Below are 21150 nucleotides of genomic sequence, written 5' to 3' on the forward strand. Positions count from 1 at the left end.
ACGATCACACATTGGGCTCTATTTTTACAAACCTAACGCAATGGTAAATCTGTGCTATAGGTTCAGCGGTGTGTCAGAAATATTTGTGCTATTTTCACTATTACAGTTATCGGGGCAATTGCTGGTATTGGCGCGAAAGGGCTAGGGTTTTGATGAATAAACAAGTTGTGGGTGTGTCGAAGCTTGGCCCCTCACTGGCCAATGAGAACGTGATCAATGTCAAAATATGCGGTTGCTTCATGTTGTGTATTTACGGTCTTTTATATATTGCCTTGGAATCAACTCCAATTCCAATGTCAGTCCGTTATAGTTTGTTAAATGGCTTACTGAAACAAAATAACACGTAGACCTATCCCATCTTTGCTGAATAGGTTAACGTGACCCATTTGCAGTCCAGATTGTTCTATGTAGTTGCATGGCTTCAATAGCATTCACACTGATATAGGGGCTAGGTACGGTGGCCGGGAAGTGCAAAGCAACATTACAAAGAATGAAACACTTTTACAAAGCTCGAGACAAATTTACATTTTGGAAAACAAATTTACATTTTGGAAAACAAATTTACATTTTATAAAACAAATTTACATTTTATAAAACAAATTTACATTTTAGAAAACAAATTTACATTTTAGAAAACAAATTAACAAGACGCAAAACACTTTTTCCAGTCCCGAAACAAATTTATAAATGACAGATTCGTCACGGAAAGGGAATGTACCATATACCAGAAGTGACGAGCGTGGTCTTTTCGTGTTTTTGTTGTGGAGTTTATGGCGTCAAATAAGTTTATGGTGACCGCCCGAACATGGACTGCGGCCGAGGGATGTTTTGCCCGTTTTGTGGCAAACACATGAACAGCTTAACGCGGTTTTGCTTTACGTGTGGTCGGTGTTTGGAGTTTTTAAAGGACGCGGACAAGATGGAACCATTGGAAACACAGGGGACGTCTCGACAGCCGGACAGTGCTATGCAAAGTAAGTTTAGCAAAACCAAAACGCTAGCTATCTAAGGACAGTAACGCTAATGATTTTTTGAGCGGCTTCTAACTTTCTGTTTCGGAACTCTGTCCATTTCTGCAGAACAACCATGCCCATCATACAAACAGTACATGGAGTACAGAAGCTCGAAATCAAAAGAACGACAGTCTTTTAACTATGGGCCAAAAGGAAGATATAGGCCTAAAAAAGAAAACACGTCCAGGTAAGGTGTACTGACCGTCCTATACAATTTTGCAATGCTCTATATGTATTTGTGTATATTTATTTTACCTATGTATACATTAATTATATCTTTGTTATTTTACTAGATAAACGTAGGATTGATGGTGCCAAGTGGAACTGATTTAAAACCTCTAAGAGGGAAAACACTACAGTTATTTACAGACCCAGAGGTAGCAGCACCTGATCTACTGAAACAAGCTGTCCAGAAAATGACAACATTTAACAAGGACATGCACGAAGGACCTTATGTCCTTTTGTATCCAGACTGCTCAGAGGTGGTTCATGTGCCTGGGTCAGAAAGGCCATTCAAATTGGCAGAATATAAAAAGGAAATAGGAAAGGCATATTCCAGGATCACTTTTTTCATTTGCCTAGAAAAACACTATAAAAGAGGTTAGTGGATCTCATGATTCAATATTTTTACATATTTAGATACTCTGCTGGAGGATAGATGGTTGTTTGAATTATTTTTTTCAGTGGATGATACCTCAGACTCTGATTCTGAAATTGTCATCACAACAAGGAGCACAGCAGAACTCAATCGTGCTGACACTTTGGTACATCAGTTATTTCTCTTTTTTAAAATGTTTATGTATGTTTGTATTTATTCATTTTCATATAATTTATTAATTAGATGTACATTGGATTTTAAGCATAAAATCAATGTCCTGGTCAATATTTTAGTGGAAAAAGGCTTGTTTTGATTATTTTGCAGTAACTATTATACAGTAACACAGACAACCATTCAGCATTGATATATACTGTATGTGGTAATGGAAAAATAATGGAACCTGTTGAAAGTTGTTGATCATTTTATCCGTTTCCTCTCAGGTTTTTGAACCACAAAATCGAAGTACTCCCAAACACAAGCTGGACGATGAAAGGTAGGTGTTGCACACTTGGACACAAAGGAATTTTCACACGTGCAATAATAATTCATATTTTGTTGGGCTACAGTGCTTTCAATACCAGGTAAAGTGCAATTTCACCTTTTTTTTTTATTTAACTCACAAAACTGATAAAACTACTAGCAGATATTTCACTACTTATTCACATACACATTATACATACATTTATATTGCTGCACATAAGCTCAACGTTGCTACATGCTATCAGCTGTTTCTGTAACTGACTGCGGTGCCCCCTCGCTCCCTACCTAAAGGACCCACAGCTGCCTGTGTGAGCAGAGCTTTACAGAATAAACCCACTGAAATACAGTTGCTCTTGCAGTTGAATAAACAAAAATTAACCAAACCATTAAAAAAAACACGTGAGAATGAAGTGGGGGTATCCACTGTCCATTCATATGTCCCACATCACTGTCGATCCTGCATAGGTACTATAGGCCTTTACTGAAGTGGCACGGTCATCCAGAACCAACTTAAAGAACTCCAACACGTTTCGGCATCTAGCCTTTGTCAGGGAGTCAAATAGATGTAATGAGAGACACTGGGTTTTTTCTAGTGGTAATCCACCAATAGGAAACATGGGACACATCCATATACATAATGTTTACATGATTTGACTATTGTAGGCCTGAAGGACACCTACTGGTTTTAAGATGTCTACAACACCTACTCTAGCCCAGAACACCTTGGACACTAGAAAAGACCCATTGTCTCTCATTTCATCTGTTTGACTCGCTGACGAAGGCTAGATGCAAAAACGCATTAAAGTTCTTTTAAATTGGTTCTGTATGGCTTGGCCACTTGCAATACAAGCATTTTAATAGTTAAAAAATAGTAGTTTGAGCTTTCTTTTATTTTATACCTTTTCCATTAAAAAAGAAACTCAAACTAACTCAGATTTGAGTCCAGGAAGCGCTCCTATCCACATGTTCTCAAAATAATCTTTTTTTTAAATACATCTTTCTGTTCCCTCTACTACTACATGCTAATCAAAGCTACATTATAGCCTTTATCATGGAGCTAATCATTTTAATATGTTTTATCATGTTTCAGAGATGCACCAGGACAATCAAGAATTCAGCCTGGACAGGTAATAAGGCAGAGTGTGGCAGCATGACATTTCTTGCTTTCAGTGTTGTTGTTTCAGACATTTTAATCTTTTTTTCAGATAGTAATATCTGATGCTGAGGATCTGGATCCACCAGAAGCAAATCCAGAAAAAATGTCTTGCTACAGGTAAGTAAAAAAAAAAAGAAAAGATAATGACTGACATAATTTAAATGTATTGAACTGATTACATGGGGAAGACATTTTTGTTTGTAAGATGTTTTAACATGGAAATGGCAATTTCCCAACAGTAAATACACAGACCTGTATTCACCAAATGTTGAGCAGGAGGACGAAGAGCCGGTTGCTGTCAATGTGAAGAATTTCCAACACACAGCAATGTAATATGCTTTTGACTATAGCCCTCCAGTTTTTTCACTGTACAATAGTTCTTGTATATCTGGAATATCCACAAATGAATTAACTTTTTGTCATTACAGGGAGGAGACGGACATTGCATTACCTGACATCGTAGCAAACCTGTCTCTTCCTATTGATCATAAAAAAGTCCGCCGGTTTAACATCTCAAGGGATAATGTTTGGGATGGGGCAGTCAGAGGTTTCAAGCGTACAACATATTCTGAAACCTGTGACATGCTGGTGAAATTTACTGATGATACTGGTGTTCTGGAAGAGGGAATTGACACTGGTGGTCCAAGACGAGAGTTTTTAACTCTACTGATGAAACACCTAAAAGACCGGCCCATTTTTGATGGACCAGAAGGACATCGGTTCTTGGTCTACAATGCAAAGGGTATGCATATTGGTTGGATGTGTACTATAGGCTACTAATGGTTGGTTAATGCTCATTGACCAGATATATCACATGACATATGCTTGCATATTACAGTATATACAGTAATGCATTGTTTTAATTTTGCAATATGAATTCATTCACAGCTGTTAGGGAGGATGAATACTACTTGGCAGGAAAGATGATTGCTGTGTCAGTTGTGCATGGAGGTCCAGGACCCCATTTCCTGTCAGAAGATCTTGTACATTATCTTGCAGGCCAGCCTTCATTCAAAGCAACAAATAATTTAATAACTGATGAAGAAATAGGGAAAGCTTTGCAAGAGGTGAGAATAGCATAAGGGTATGGTAGGGCAGAGTTTTTCATACTTACTGCAGTGTTTTTGAGACAATGTTTACTTCCTATATCACGTGCGGAATATATTTAATTAATTTATTAGTTTTTGATAGTGTAAGATTACACCTTGCTATGTACGTTATTAAAAAAATAGGCAAGGAGATACAGTGCATACAGTTATTGACTGGGGTGTTTTTGCCCATTTTCATGTCTTTCAGATTGAGAATGCTGCTTCATTGGATGCTCTGCAAGAATGTATGATGAGACACAGCACAATGTTACAGACAGCAGGTTGTCTGAGACATGTGGCTACTGTGGAAGAAAATAAAGAAATCGTGTCAGACTACCTCCAATGGTATATCATTGACCGCAACTCATCTGTAATTGACAGGTAAGATGATATTTGTAGTGATGAGATTTTTATTTATTTATGTATGAATTTTTTGTTTGGAATGCCTCATGGTCCCCATCTTTGGTTTATGCAAGTATGTATATCTGTTATCAATTTGTCCTTAATCAGAATTTGTACCTTAGTGTATTTCAACGGATATGTGATGTCACTTCATTCTGTGTCAAACTACAGTGCCTTCATTAAGTCTGCACACCTTTATAGATTCAATTTAAAATATATTTAAATCCTTTTCCTCATCAATCTACACACAATACATCATAATGACAAAGCAAAAACAGAAATTAGATCTTAGGTTTCTCCTCCTGACTAACTCTTCCATAGAGGAAAATCAGTCCAGTTACCCCTTAAAGTGATCCATCCACCTCTGCTGCACATCTGGCAGCAGAATGATGGTTTGAGGCTCACTTTACCCATCAAACCCTTGATGACTTGCTGCTGTTTATCCAACCACCTGCTCCATACTGTAGCAGTGTCATTTACATATGGATCTATTTCTGCCCTCAGTTCTCATAGAGATCCTGACATGCAGAGAGGTTTTAGTATCTCTTGTAAATGTCCCTGAAAATCAGATATAAAGAGTGTGGTGATGTTGTGTGTAAAGCCTGTAGCTTCATACACGAGGAATCCAGGCTGGAATTACTTCCAAAGGTGCTTCAACAGTGTACTGAGAAAATGGTTAATTAACTTGTGCGAATGTGATATTCCAGTTTTTAATTTTTATTAAATTTGCTACAATTTCTAAAAACTTGTTTTTGCTTTGTCATTATGATGTATTGTGTGTAGGCTGATGAGGAAAAATATTAATATTACTATTTTAAATTGAATCTATAACGAAACAAAGTTGTGAAAAAGTGCAATGGGTGTGTAGACTTTCTGAACGCATCGTGTGAGTGCTCAAGCCACCCATCCGTCTGTGTCATTCCAGTCTTTTGTTTCTGTGTGTTATACTTACAGTTTGTAACAATTAACGTTTAATGTGCAATGCAAAAATAGGGTTTTTGAAATCAATTTTCAACAATGTTAAGGTGGATAGTAATTGTAGAGAAGAGAATATTTAATAGTTTTCTTTAGATAATTTTAAATTCAATTGGCACTACACAGCAGTGAAACAATGTTTGTGTTCACTCTGTAGATTCAGAGATGGTCTTTCAACCCTGGAGTTTTTGACTGCACTACAGCAACACCCTACTTTGCTGGCCCCTGTCATGTGCCACTCTGAAAGGCGACTCACTGCTTTTGAACTTGAGAGACTCTTCAAACCTGACCTCAGTCCTTCGGGGAGTAATCGAAGACTTAAAGAAAGTCAAACCATGGCCTACTGGGCAGACTATCTCCTTGATTGTGAAGGTTTGTTAGTTTGTTTTTTATAACTAGTTAAGAAAACACATGGCAGTGATGTATCTGAATTGTTTTTCTTTGCAGAAGGCCAGGCTGCTGTGTCTGTGGAAGATGTTTTGATGTTTGCTACTGGGCTGTCTTCACTTCCCCCATCTGGCTTGGAACCACTGCCTCAAATAGAGTTCCTGGAGGACTCTGCGTTCCCAATGGCAAATACATGTTCAAACTCCTTGAGATTACCACTCCTAGACTCATACACTTTGTTTAAGTCACAAATGGACTTTGGAATTCAAAATAGTCCAGGATTCGGCTGTTTCTAAGCTATATGATGGATGACCCCTAGAGTTAAGACTCTGAAAAAGTTGTTGTTGTTAAAGGTTAGGGTTGGGCATCATTTAGATTTTAACGATTCTGATTCCAATTCCGATTCTTCCTTTTGATTCCGGTTCTTATCGATTCTCGATTCCAATTCTTTGAGTGGTGGAGTTGAAACGGGTCACATGCTTATTTCACAAATAAGAGGAAAGTTTTATTTTGATTCAAAGGTGGGTTGCAGTTTGACGGGGCTTTTTCAATGTAAAATAAAGCCACACTAGAGCACCGCTTACTGTGCTCCATGGCTGCAACACAACAAGCACCTGGCTGCGACAGAAACCAAAACTTGCGCATGTTAAATTTGGAACCCATGATCAGATTTGAAACCCAATCCTCCAAAACGATTCCAATAAAGAAACAATTCCGATGGAATCGTAATTTTTAACTATTCCAAGTAGGAATTGGTTCTTGATGCCCAACCCTATTAAAGGTGCACTTTTAAAGTGCAGTTGCCAAAGTTGTTTTTATAATGTTACTGTATGTGAGCATGTTCTTTTCTCACAGTAAACATTTTGAAAATGTTTTAGATCCATTACTCTCAATACTACAAAAGTGTAATAAATACTGATTACTATTTTTGATTAATTTACTTCACACTTAAAAACAATTAAGCTTTGGGTGACAGATTCATAAATATTGTGTTCAGACAGACAGCAGTATTCCACCACTACAAAAAACCCTCCCTTTTTGATCATTTCATAGCTGAGCCATTTCTTTTAGTTTCATGTACAGTTCGGATGCAGACTCCCAGTTGTCTGGCTTCTGTAACTGATTGTGTTCCATGGCAAAGTCCAAGTACTCCTGCATGTTTGGGTCCCCACAAGGAGTCATTGACAGGCTAGCCTCAGGAAGGGCATCCAGTTCAGCTTGTTCACTTTGAAATCCGCAGTCTCTGGAGCCAAACCTATGTTAAATAGAATACATAATTGCATTTATTTCATTTAAGCTAAAACGTTACATTAATGCTTTTATCTGTTTATTATCACCAATGTATCACCTGTGTGGTAAGTAGTAGAGTTCATTGGGCACTCCTCCTGGACATGCTGCTGTTCTGGAAGGGTGAATCCTGTGGCTGTTCCACAGTCTCACACACTCATCCAAGTCCTTCTGAATAACATCACCAAAGCAATATCTCAATAGGCATTGATGCTCATGACTCCCGTTGAAGTATCCGGCATCTCTAAGGTCGGCAAATAACTCCATCCAGAACTGAGACCTATAGAAATGGATACAAATGTTTAGTTATACTATAAATAATAAAGGTTAGTTATAATGAAATGTATGGTCTGTGCATCTTTTGGTCATTCGATTTTCTTTTCAGGAACAGCTACTTTTCCTGACGGGCAGGATTTGCTTTACAAATTTGTATTGATAATTATTGTGCTCGTTTTTCATTAATCGTTCCTGAGAAGAAAATCGAATGACCAAAAGATGCAATGACCCTTTATGAAGACAACTCACCTTCCCTTTCTAAATATAGACCACCAGGACTCAATACGCTGGTTATTTATAGATGAGCCGTACATGTGGCTGGACGCTCCAGAGTAGTAGTCACTGTGATGGTGGCGTAGGGTACATTGAATTGCAGCCATTATGTCGTTCTCAGTGCCGCAATCAGTCCTCAGTCTCATGGGGATGACACCGAGGTTTCGCACACATGACATGAAATAGTGAGCAATCACTGTTGGGTTATTATTTGTTGGTCCACATTGAAGCCACAATACTTTACGTGAAAATCCATCTATGCATCCCGAAATGGCCAAACCGAATGGCTTAAGTTTGTCATAACCATCTGCGTGCCACATATAGTTAGGTCCCATTGAGTAGTTGTCCAGGTCCACGAAGTTCAAATCTGATGGCGTTACTCACGGCGTTTGGCGAGGAATAATCCTTTCTGCGGTACAACCCGGCTTCGTTCAGTTTACTTTTAAGAGTCCTCAAGCTGATGTTTACACCGTGTAGACTTGACATCATGTCCACGATTACAGCGTACGAGTGACCCTCGTTAAAATATTGAACGCAATGATGCAGTATGTCTGGTGTTTCCGTCTGGTCCGCGTCCTTTAAAAACTCCAAACACCGACCACACGTAAAGCAAAACCGCGTTAAGCTGTTCACGTGTTTGCCACAAAACGGGCAAAACATCCCTCGGCCGCAGTCCATGTTCGGGCGGTCACCATAAACTTCTTTGACGACATAAACTCCACAACAAAAACACGAAAAGACCACGCTCGTCACTTCCGGTATATGGTACATTCCCTTTCCGTGACGAATCTGTCATTTGTAAATTTGTTTCGGGACTGGTAAAAGTGTTTTGCGTCTTGTTAATTTGTTTTCTAAAATGTAAATTTGTTTTCTAAAATGTAAATTTGTTTTCTAAAATGTAAATTTGTTTTATAAAATGTAAATTTGTTTTCCAAAATGTAAATTTGTCTCGAGCTTTGTAAAAGTGTTTCATTCTTTGTAATGTTGCTTTGCACTTCCCGGCCACCGTAGCTAGGCCTACTGTAAATTACATTATGGGTGAGCATGGACATGCCAAACATTGTCAATAAGCAAGATTCAATTAATTATTGATAAGGCCTAAAATGAGAATGAATATTTCTAATCAAATTCTAAACAAAATGAAACAACAACTTGTTTTAAATAGGCTATGTCACACTTACAAGAGGTCCCGGGTTCAAATCCCGGACGAGCCCCCATGTTAGGTTCCCCCCTCGGGTGTAGCTCGTCTGAGGAGGAGACGTAAATGCCCGGCCTGCACACACAATGTAAACTAGCTGGATGGGGAAGAAATGTGGTGTGTAACTAACTAAAATAACCAGACACAAAAACAAGAACTCAATGTTAGCCCTCTGGGGACGTTTAGTAAAGTACTAAACAAAATAATGTACAACAGCCATAAAGAAACAGTAATAGTACAAAGACCAATCAAACAAACCAGGGATGGTAAGAGAAGGGAATGTTTGGGAACGGGGTCCAAGTAATGAAAAATAAACAAAAGGTCCCTCCTCTTCTACACACCTAATCCTTCCTAACACACTCTAAGCCTTAACCCGCTTTCCTACCTGTTACCACAAATACAGTGGTGACACCCGCCCGGCTAACCTAGTGTGTAAAACAGTGGGTTATCTACTTGTGAATGTACACCCATGGGCAGAACTACCTTTCCCTTCTCCAGGACCCAGGTAGGGTGGAGTACATCAGGAGGACAGGCTGGAACACAAACAAAAATAAATCAAATCAACCAATAACCAAATCCTCAGACAAACAGCCAAACAAAAAGTTTGGCTCACACGGCAAACTGTTTATGTACTCTAGTCAATCAGTCACTCAACCACAGCTGCCAGGACTCCGGACCGAAGCCACGCCCACTATCGTCAGCCGCAACTCAGCACACATGTAATAACCAGAACACACAAACAGAACATCCACTCTGAACCACACACACACACACTACAAAGGAAGATTGCATGGCTAAAATAATGTGAGCCTGCCTACAATGCAAAGATTCAAAGGGAATGTCAGCTCACTGTTTTACTCCTCTCAAACTTGATATTTTAATAAAGTTTTGGTGATTTATTTCGAAGCAGTCTCTGGAGCCAAACCCTTTATTGACAGTCTTGACTACTTTGCGATTGCATTGTGTAGGACAAAGAAAAAGCCTTCATTGAGAGGATGGGAAGCTATGCTTGGTTTTTAACCAAATAAAACTAAATGAAAAAAATATATATATATATATGTTTCTAAATACGAAGTAAACAGGTACATTAGGCTACTCTTGTTCCAAGCGCATATGGGCAGTGTGCGTCACGGCTGGATAGGCTGCGTTTCCGCTGTTGAAATTCAGGCCATAACCAACTGTGTTACCACTAAAACCAGATTTTGGTCGGTCTTAATTCCCTACCAGCGCAGCCTGAAATTAGCACTTTGGATCATGTTTTTGAGATCACGCCTAAAATATTTCCAAACCCTCCCTTCCGAGGGCAAGAGTGCTGATGTTAGATGGGTAAATTGCCGAACCTGCCAGTTTGCCTGTTTTTACTTGACGAAAATGCAAACTAGCGTCGCCTTAACGCCAGCCGAAAATAGAGCCCATTGTCTTAAAAGTCATAAAACACGTGTCAAACCAAACAGATGCACTTGGATACTCCAATGTCTGGTACCTTTTCTCCATCATAAACTGTCAATAAAATTACCCAAAAAGCTGTTTGGTTGCAACAACTGTTAATAGTGAGCCGTTGAGTAACATCCCCTGGAGCTAATTTATTATTTATTTTAACCTATTTTCCACCTGAGATGTCTTTTTATGACTAACCCTCTTGTAGATTCCTTTTCATTAGAATGCTTGTCGCCCACCCAGCATTTATAAATACACCTTGCAGTGTTAACAAAGCCATAGCAGCGGAAACCATTTCTGAAGTGACTCACATAGGCACAACAATGGTTGTGTATCCCAAATGGCACCCTATTCCATATATATATATATATAATCCCTATATAGTGCACTACTTTTGACCAGAGCCCTATGGGAGAAGAGAAATGCTCCCCTGTGAATGCTGCATATGTGAGCTCTTTGAATCGGCGGGTGAAGGTCCCCTGTCAGAGAGAGAGGGAGAGAGAGAGAGAGAGAGAGAGAGAGAGAGAGAGAGAGAGAGAGAGAGAGAGAGAGAGAAATAGGTGGAAGGAGGATGAGAGGGCAAAGAGAGAAAACAGAAGCATTGATGGGTTGAGGGACAGTTAAGCAAGGAGGGATGGATAAATATAGAGGGAGAGATAGAGAGAACCAGGATTGAGCGCTAGGGGCTGTCCTCATGTTCTCACCTCTTCTTCCCCTCATAGCAAATGATTGGCAAATGAACTGGAAGGGTTTCCCACCTCTCACTGTAATTTACTGAGTCTGTTTAGGGCTGTAGAAGGAGGGCAAGTCAGAAAGGAAGATAAGGAAAGGCAGACATTTTAGACTAGTATAAGGACATGGCCATTGACAGGGTGTTGCAAGAAAGGCTACAGCTTTTGTCAAAATTGACTTTCAGTAGCAGGTTAGGATAATTAACGTAGCAGGTTAGGAAATAGGGTTAGGGTTAGCTAAAATGCAAAAAATAAATAAAATAAAAAACGTTTGATGTAAATTTCACAAAAGCTGTATCCCATTTAGACATGACCGACGGAGAGGGTTGTCTGATGTCAATCCCATAGTCCTCTGCTCTAGGCGTTTGGAAGTTTTGGAACAGCAGCTGGGATAGGTTGACAGATGTGAACTGTTCTGTCTCCAGCAGACTCTAGCTATTCATCTCTCTTTTCTCTCTCTTTCTCTCTCTTTGCTCTCTCCATCACAGTGAAACTGGACATACTGTGTTGCAGTATCTCCTCTCTTCTTCCTAACATATTAGTCTGTCCACTCTCTTCTTCCGAACATATTAGTCTGTCCACTCTCTTCTTCCTAACAAATCAGTCTGTCCACTCTCTTCTTCCTAACAAATTAGTCTGTCCTCTCTCTACTTCCTAACATATTAGTCTGTCCACTCTCTTCTTCCTAACATATTAGTCTGTCCACTCTCTTCTTCCTAACAAATCAGTCTGTCCACTCTCTTCTTCCTAACAAATTAGTCTGTCCTCTCTCTACTTCCTAACATATTAGTCTGTCCACTCTCTTCTTCCTAACATAGTAGTCTGTCCACTCTCTTCTTCCTAACATATTAGTCTGTCTCCTCTCTTCTTCCTAACAAATTAGTCTGTCCACTCTCTTCTTCCTAACATATTAGTCTGTCCACTCTCTTCTTCCTAACATATTAGTCTGTCCACTCTCTTCTTCCTAACAAATCAGTCTGTCCACTCTCTTCTTCCTAACAAATTAGTCTGTCCTCTCTCTACTTCCTAACATATTAGTCTGTCCACTCTCTTCTTCCTAACATAGTAGTCTGTCCACTCTCTTCTTCCTAACATATTAGTCTGTCTCCTCTCTTCTTCCTAACAAATTAGTCTGTCCACTCTCTTCTTCCTAACATATTAGTCTGTCTCCTCTCTTCTTCCTAACATATTAGTCTGTCCACTCTCTTCTTCCTAACAAATTAGTCTGTCCACTCTCTTCTTCCTAACAAATTAGTCTGTCCTCTCTCTACTTCCTAACATATTAGTCTGTCCACTCTCTTCTTCCTAACATATCAGTCTGTCCACTCTCTTCTTCCTAACAAATTAGTCTGTCCTCTCTCTACTTCCTAACATATTAGTCTGTCCACTCTCTTCTTCCTAACATAGTAGTCTGTCCACTCTCTTCTTCCTAACATATTAGTCTGTCTCCTCTCTTCTTCCTAACATATTAGTCTGTCCACTCTCTTCTTCCTAACATATTAGTCTGTCCACTCTCTTCTTCCTAACATATTAGTCTGTCCACTCTCTTCTTCCTAACATATTAGTCTGTCCACTCTCTTCTTCCTAACATATTAGTCTGTCCACTCTCTTCTTCCTAACAAATCAGTCTGTCCACTCTCTTCTTCCTAACAAATTAGTCTGTCCTCTCTCTACTTCCTAACATATTAGTCTGTCCACTCTCTTCTTCCTAACATATTAGTCTGTCCACTCTCTTCTTCCTAACATATTAGTCTGTCCACTCTCTTCTTCCTAACATATTAGTCTGTCCACTCTCTTCTTCCTAACAAATCAGTCTGTCCACTCTCTTCTTCCTAACAAATTAGTCTGTCCTCTCTCTACTTCCTAACATATTAGTCTGTCCACTCTCTTCTTCCTAACATATTAGTCTGTCCACTCTCTTCTTCCTAACAAATCAGTCTGTCCACTCTCTTCTTCCTAACAAATTAGTCTGTCCTCTCTCTACTTCCTAACATATTAGTCTGTCCACTCTCTTCTTCCTAACATAGTAGTCTGTCCACTCTCTTCTTCCTAACATATTAGTCTGTCTCCTCTCTTCTTCCTAACAAATTAGTCTGTCCACTCTCTTCTTCCTAACATATTAGTCTGTCTCCTCTCTTCTTCCTAACATATTAGTCTGTCCACTCTCTTCTTCCTAACAAATTAGTCTGTCCACTCTCTTCTTCCTAACAAATTAGTCTGTCCTCTCTCTACTCCCTAACATATTAGTCTGTCCACTCTCTTCTTCCTAACATATCAGTCTGTCCACTCTCTTCTTCCTAACAAATTAGTCTGTCCTCTCTCTACTTCCTAACATATTAGTCTGTCCACTCTCTTCTTCCTAACATAGTAGTCTGTCCACTCTCTTCTTCCTAACATATTAGTCTGTCTCCTCTCTTCTTCCTAACAAATTAGTCTGTCCACTCTCTTCTTCCTAACAAATTAGTCTGTCCTCTCTCTACTTCCTAACATATTAGTCTGTCCACTCTCTTCTTCCTAACATAGTAGTCTGTCCACTCTCTTCTTCCTAACATATTAGTCTGTCTCCTCTCTTCTTCCTAACAAATTAGTCTGTCCACTCTCTTCTTCCTAAGATATTAGTCTGTCTCCTCTCTTCTTCCTAACATATTAGTCTGTCCACTCTCTTCTTCCTAACAAATTAGTCTGTCCACTCTCTTCTTCCTAACAAATTAGTCTGTCCTCTCTCTACTTCCTAACATATTAGTCTGTCCACTCTCTTCTTCCTAACATATCAGTCTGTCCACTCTCTTCTTCCTAACAAATTAGTCTGTCCTCTCTCTACTTCCTAACATATTAGTCTGTCCACTCTCTTCTTCCTAACATAGTAGTCTGTCCACTCTCTTCTTCCTAACATATTAGTCTGTCTCCTCTCTTCTTCCTAACAAATTAGTCTGTCCACTCTCTTCTTCCTAACATATTAGTCTGTCTCCTCTCTTCTTCCTAACATATTAGTCTGTCCACTCTCTTCTTCCTAACAAATTAGTCTGTCCACTCTCTTCTTCCTAACATATTAGTCTGTCCACTCTCTTCTTCCTAACAAATTAGTCTGTCCTCTCTCTTCTTCCTAACATATTAGTCTGTCCACTCTCTTCTTCCTAACATAGTAGTGTAGTGTCTGAAGGTCTATTGATTTTGCTGATGTTTGCAAATGGTGTAATAGATGAACTTTACTCTGCTTTGCTGAAGCATTTGGAAAAGCATTGCTACATAGGTTTCTTGGAATAGAGGACATTTGGAGATATGTGAAAGCCGGGGATTGGTTTATTAAAATCACGCCATATTACGTTACATTGGATATAAATAATGTGTCTTAAACAAAGGACTGGGAGAGAGACAACATATTGGATCAACAGATTGGCCGTTTCTCTCCAGATATAACTGCAGATATCTGTAAATTAATACTGTGAACTTTGATACAATAAATCTTTATAATCAAAGAACAGTGTAAGCGGACTTCTTATCATCACGGCATTATCAGCAACGCTGTCTTGGACACCACATTTTAATGGCGACGAGGATTTGGGACGTGCTACGTCTTTTCTCAGCATTCCATTCATGGGCTACGAAATGACTCACGCTCAAGACGCCGGCAGATAAGGTGAGATTACTCACAGTTCTTTGGGCGCTGGTCGGTTCGTGTGCTTGTGTCTGTGTTTGTTCAGATGTACCGTCAAAGGACTTGTGTGTGTGCGCTTTGCTGTTATTTGCTGTGGGATGAAAGTCCGTTCTAAATTTCTACCTTTGTTTGCGTTGGGAACAACGCAAACAGGGGGGAGAGTCTATAGGAATTATTGACACTGGGCACACATATTTTGGCTTGGAAAAAGTGTGAGAAAGTGTCCAGGAAAAGCATGAAGGAATGAGGCCAGGAAATAAGGAAAAGTATACTTTTAGGACGTCGCTGATTTAAGAAAGCCCTCAAACGAGGCGATCATTAAGATGGGCCATAAATCCTAGGAGAGTCACTAGGTTGACTTTCGGGTCAGTTCTGGGAACTGTGAGTTTGTGGAAGATACATTCAATTGCACGTTACCTCTCGGAATATAGTTGACGAAGTATATGTTCGAAGTAACCTCTCATTGAATATCTGCAACTCGAGGTAGCACAAATTTAGGAAGGAACAATGAGAAATAAGGAGCGACGGTAGCATGCTTAAGTGTATTGTATGAACGGATGCAGTCCTCTTGAATTGTGTGTGTGTGAGAGGAAGAGAGCCTATGTGTGTGTGTGTGTGTGTGTGTGTGTGTGTGTGTGTGTGTGTGTGTGTGGGAGAGAGAAAAATAATAAAATAAAGACGTCTCTGTTGTGTTTAAACTGTGTGTCGACTCATGTTAGGATAAAATCTATGTTAGAGATTTATACACATATATATATATATTTTGGTTGAGAACAGGGATTTTTGTAAGAAGTTAAGCCCCTAGAATAAAGTTAAGCCCCTAGAATGAAGTTAAGGTTAAAAATCTTATGAGTCTCTGTTTGTGAGAACGTTAATAATTGTTAACTATATAAACTATGAGCCCCCTGGAAGGACAATAAGTTTAAAAATCTTATGAGTCTCTAGAAAAAGAGAACGTTTACTTACTAATCATGAGCCTACAGGGAGGACTTTTTAAGAGTGCATAGAGATGTTTTGTAATTGATAACAACATAACTATAGGTTAAGTGAAAGATAACAAGCTTGGAAGTGGGATTTGTGTTCTGTGTTCTGTGTGTTTCGTGTTCGTTTGTGAGTTCTGTAGAGTCTTGTTGTTTGTCTATGGGAGGAGAGAGCGGAGCGACAGTGGGTCTGTCTACTCTGTAGTTCCTTTCACTCTGAAATCGCATGAGTGACTGAACTGCGCACGCGTAGGATTTTATGAGTTTAGAACAACAGATATGCCACTCCCCTGCACTGAACTGTTGGGAGAGGCAGTTTCAGAGCAGACAAAAAGAAAAGGGAGGGGGAATCTTGCACACAAGTGAAATGTTCTGTTGAATTAACTGTTGATTGACTGTAAAACTGTTTGGTTGATAATCGGTTGAGTTGGTGGATGAGAGATATATTGACGGATTAAAAATAATAATAATAAAATAAATGAATAAAATAAAATGTTATTGAGCTATTTATAATATTCCTGAGTTAAGCTGTTTGCTTATTTCTTAGCGTGAATGTGAAAAAAAATAATATATATATATAAATAATAATAAACTAAATTCTTGTTTGTTCTTTTGTTTTTCTGTCATATGAGAGACGAGAAGGAGGAGACAGAGAGAGAGAGAGAGAGAGAGAGGAGGTGCTGACCAGTACATCAGCGACAACAACCCAGTCCAATCAAGGCCAGTACTGTTCTTATCCACAAAACCTACTTTCCCTTACAGGATATAATACATACATTGTGTCTACATAGAATATTTCATGTTGTGACCATTTCGCAGGAACTTGGCAACAGACTGATGAATTGATGTAATTGATAGTTGCACATTAGAGTTTTTGTCAAGGACTTGTTTTAATTAGAGTTGTGTTGGAAATCCAGCATTGACATTATTCTGTAAAATTAAGGTAATTGGGTGCTTATTAAGCAATTGGTTTGTGAGTGCTGTAGTGTTGCAGGATTAGAGGTCTTTTATTTTTGGATTGCTCTGAAGTTGACTACTTTCCTTTACTTTTCCTGATTGGATGTGGTAAGACTGCCACTAATCAATAATTTGGTAAAATAAAATTCATAAAATAAATTGATATATTGATTAATTAATTGATTAATTATAAAAAAATAAATAAAAAAAAGAGGGAAACACATAACAGAGTCGTTACAATGGGGAAAAAGGACATCAAAACTACAAAAGCAATTACTCCTCTTGATGTAGTACAGAATAGTAATCCTCTAGTTAATGGTATAGCAAGATTATCCGAAAAATGGAATAAACGTTGGCCTGACATTGAACAACCATGGCCAGTGGAAGGGACTCTTAACCCTGACGTCATCAACATGATGAAAGTGCTTGAATAATAGAGAGAGGACAAGCAGAAACGACCATAAAGATGAATCCAAACCCCAAAAGCAGGAAGAAAACGAGATGTCTGGAAACTAAGGGTAGAGCGAGGTTCAGGAGGATGGAACTTTATGATGATGATGATGACGATGATGATGATCAGAGTGATTCAGAAGAGATCATGGGTGGATATGACCCTGTCATCAGACAGAGGTTGGCCAGAGCGGAAAGAAGGGGTGATGGAAGTTGGAAGAAGAAGAATACAAGTGATTCGAGTTCTGATGAAAATGAAGATGGAGACAACGATGAAGATTTGAAGATTAAAGGTGCTTCATATTCAAGAGGATTTTATCCTCCAATGACTAACACAGAAGAAATAGAAAGAGATATAGACCGATGCGTATCATTCCTGTATAAGGCCAATAATTTAGAAGAAGTAAAAGAACTGGAAGAACAACTCAAGAAGCTGAAGACGAAGGAAAAGAAGCTGCTGAGAAAAGAATCCCAAGAATCTGAGAAGAAATATACATTGAGGCCAAGGAAAGATGGCACTAGTAAGAAAATTATGCCGGTGATCATTCGAGGACAAAACCTAGAATATAAGCCTTTGCAGAATACCGATATGTCAGATATACTTGAGAAGCTGCCTACTCTTCAAGATGGAGCATATCCTTGGATTTCAAAGTTGGAAGAAATTACGGTGGGAACACAGTCTGCCATAGGAGACATTAAGAGACTTTTGGCTAATCTCCTTGGGATTCCAGGCATGGAAGAAATTTTTCAGAGAGCTGGACTTCATAGATATGTGGGAACTGCTGTGAATGATCCTGAATTGTTGGCTGCAAGCAGGAATCGGCTGTGGAGAGCACTGAGAGATACGTTTCCAACAAATGTGCATCCTGACAACATTCTGATTGACCCACTAGGACAACAAGAAAATCCGAGAGCCTACGTGTCAAGAGTTCATCAAGTGTGGAGAAATATTACCGGAAATGATCCAGATGTGAGTCAAATTGAGCAGTCAATCTTGAGAGCTAAACTACAGATGGGACTGCCCTTACCGGTAAGGAGCAAACTGGCAGAGGTGGTTGGACTTGGAAGCATGACAAAAGGTGTCTATACAGATCATATAGCCCATCAAGTGGATCTGTACCGGAAAAAGGAACACAACCAGAAAGAACAGGACCAAGAAACTCTCAGAAAACTCAATCAAATACAACTGGTGGAGAATAAGAAGGAGAAGAAACAAGCTCTGGTTATGCAGAATCAGTGTAGACCAAATCAACAATCACTGCCACAGCTTCAAACGAACCAGTTCCAACCACAATTGTACCAGACACCAATAGCGGTACCAGTTGTTTCATATCCACAGCCAGTTTCTGGACAGAGACAGAATTGGAGAAGAAGAGGACGAGAAGGTTTAGGAAGAGGAAGAGGAGGAAGATTTAAGCCACACTTCCAGCAATCTTCAGAAGTGTGTTATAATTGTGGACAGGTTGGTCATTTTGCCCGTGAGTGTAATGGGCCAGAAGGAAACACCAGAGGGAATTTCAGAGGAAGATACAGGGGCCAGTCAAGATCATCTGGAGGACCGGTGAACCCTTATAGGGGCCCGGAGCAAGGATTCTAGAGGTGCCCAGAAGATCCGAAAGGGGGGTGTCAGCTGGTAGCATCAGGACCGGAAAAAGATCCAACAATTGAGGTGAAAGTAAACAAACGACCATTGGAAGTGATGGCGGATAGTGGAGCTGCTTTTACCTGTGTTCGGCCTGAAGATGCTACACATCTCCCTATGTCCAATCAACTAATTAGGACAATCGGATTTGAGGGAGTGAAACAGCTGATTCCTCTTACGGAACCAATTGAGCTCTGCTATGAAAATCAGAAAATTACAATACCCATACTAGTATCAGAACATACACCTATTGCATTGTTGGGAAGAGATGCATTGTGTAAATTGAACTGTACAATAAAATGTACACCAGACGGCTGTCTGGTAGAGGTGCCAAAGGAAAATGTTTACCAATTGTCGATGACAACAGAGATGGATTCTTCTTCAGTATTCTGGATTGGAAATCTCAGTGAAGATTTTTTGAAGCAGGCTAAGATATGGGAGAAATTCATTGTGTCAAACATGCCAGATGCGAGGCTTCCGGAATATCCATCTCATTGTACGCTCAAGTATTTCAAGAATGCTGCCCAATCGGACTCAGAGGAATGGTTGAGTCATCAACCAAAGAAAGTTCAACTTAGCTCATGTTGCATAATTTTAGGACCACAAGGAGCAGCTATGAAGATAAACACAGACGATTATCTGGATAAAGAATTTGAGATTGAGAAGAGTGTGCCACATGTGACCTTGTTGGTTTCTGAAGGCTATGAGCAGAAGCAAATAGGAGAAATGATGACAGAAGCAGAGAAAGCTGTTTTCATACCGATGAAAGAGAATTTGGCGATTTGGAGGAGTGAAGATCATCAATTTCTCAAAATCATGATTTCGGCTGAAGGACAAGGAGAGCCACAAGCTGTACGGATAACACACAAATCTATTTGCAGTGTGAAGATGGATTCAGACCCTATGAAAGAGGAGATGTTGCAACAAGTTCCAGAATGTTTGTGGTCTCAACACAGTACCGATATTGGACTTGTGAAATCAGCCCAACCGGTGAAAGTTGAACTTCGACCAGGAGCCAGACCTCCTTATAAGAATCAGTTTCCATTGAAAGACAAATTGAAGGACTTTCGAAAGCAAGTGTTTTGAAGACAATAGAAAAAATCCTTAGAGTAGCAATCAATTATTGTTTTGGAGAAACCATGATGATTTAGGAAGCTATGGGTTAGCTAATGTTGTAAGAGGGGAGATTAGGATAAAGATCACAAAGGAGTAGGATTTTTGGGAACCATATTTTCTTGAATAGGTTGACTATGTCATAGGTAGGTGCATAATCTGTCTGAAAAATAATGTTTGACTGTTATTCTTGGTTACATTCCTACACCAAGAGGTGCATAAGATGTCCAACTAAGCTAAAATATGCTCAGTCGGTTGCAAAGTTCTTGTGTAAAGAAGTCATCAGCAGGTGGGAATTTCCCGATGTAATATCCTCAGAAAATGGGAAAGAGTTTTGTGAATAAATCAGTGAAATGTTTTTTTGAAAAGAAAAAAAAAAATTAGAGAAAAATAAAAAATTGGAAAAAGTCAGACTAAAAAGTTATGAAAACTAGGGTTGAAATAACTCTAGGAAATTTGGAATATCTGATTGTGGGATAATTATATTATTGTGATATTTAGTGTTTTGTTATGAATCAAAGGGGGGAAATGGAATGTGATTCATTTTATAATAATTTTATATATCATTTTTAGTTGATATTGATGTTTTAATTTGCATGTGTTGTTTTGCAAAAGATACTGTTTGGTCTTTTCTTTTCTTCCAGAAGCATATGGGGGAATGTGTAGAAGGGACTCAAATACTCAAACATGGACAATATGAATGGACTGGAAGAAGTGGAACAAGGAAGGTGTGGAAATGTTCAGATTCCATCATCGACGTCGCATTGAAAGTCGACACTGTGGAGGAGCTGCAGTGTAGTGGACTATATTCCAGTGTTATATTCTTTCTGTATTAATTTTTGAAGAATTATGTTTTCTGTTGTTGGGTACATGTGGGGACCTCAGATGTTTTTGTTTATTTCGTTGAAGCTTAGGGATATTGGGTCTAGGCAGGGACAGAGAGAATCCACAGGAGGGTCCGATGGGTCGACCAGCCTGAATGTGGACATTTTTGATTGTATTTTGTTTTCTGAGGTTTTCATGTGTATTCAATTGCATCATAGCTTAAAATG

At 39.2% G+C, this 21150-nt stretch overlaps 2 protein-coding genes across 4 annotated transcripts; one reads left to right on the forward strand and one right to left on the reverse strand.

The window, feature by feature from the left end:
- The first annotated feature begins 741 nt into the window (after positions 1-741).
- On the forward strand, positions 742-7024 carry LOC121576529 (G2/M phase-specific E3 ubiquitin-protein ligase). 3 transcript variants are annotated; one of them, XM_045223478.1, is made up of 12 exons: positions 742-974; positions 1080-1200; positions 1307-1613; positions 1698-1777; positions 2052-2104; positions 3182-3218; positions 3297-3364; positions 3487-3576; positions 3676-3989; positions 4136-4314; positions 4544-4716; positions 5870-6252. In XM_045223478.1, the coding sequence occupies exons 3-12, from the start codon at positions 1322-1324 to the stop codon at positions 6105-6107; spliced, it is 1524 nt and encodes a 507-aa protein (XP_045079413.1). In that variant the 5' UTR covers positions 742-974; positions 1080-1200; positions 1307-1321; the 3' UTR covers positions 6108-6252. The 3 variants fall into 3 exon arrangements, with proteins under 3 accessions (XP_045079413.1, XP_041745681.1, XP_041745680.1); XM_041889746.1 differs by lacking the exon at positions 742-974 and having other exon boundaries at positions 1092-1200; positions 5870-6084; positions 6160-7024; XM_041889747.2 differs by lacking the exons at positions 4136-4314; positions 5870-6252 and having other exon boundaries at positions 4544-4631.
- LOC121576530 lies at positions 7019-8791 on the reverse strand. The gene is made up of 3 exons (XM_041889748.2): positions 7912-8791; positions 7448-7666; positions 7019-7354 (listed from the first exon to the last, which is right to left on the reverse strand). Exons 1-3 carry the CDS (start codon positions 8268-8270, stop codon positions 7147-7149), a joined length of 786 nt encoding a protein of 261 aa, XP_041745682.1. The 5' UTR covers positions 8271-8791; the 3' UTR covers positions 7019-7146.
- Positions 8792-21150: the final 12359 nt, after the last annotated feature.

The sequence above is a fragment of the Coregonus clupeaformis genome, chromosome 11 (assembly GCF_020615455.1).
Source record: "Coregonus clupeaformis isolate EN_2021a chromosome 11, ASM2061545v1, whole genome shotgun sequence".
NCBI classification, from domain to species: domain Eukaryota; kingdom Metazoa; phylum Chordata; class Actinopteri; order Salmoniformes; family Salmonidae; genus Coregonus; species Coregonus clupeaformis.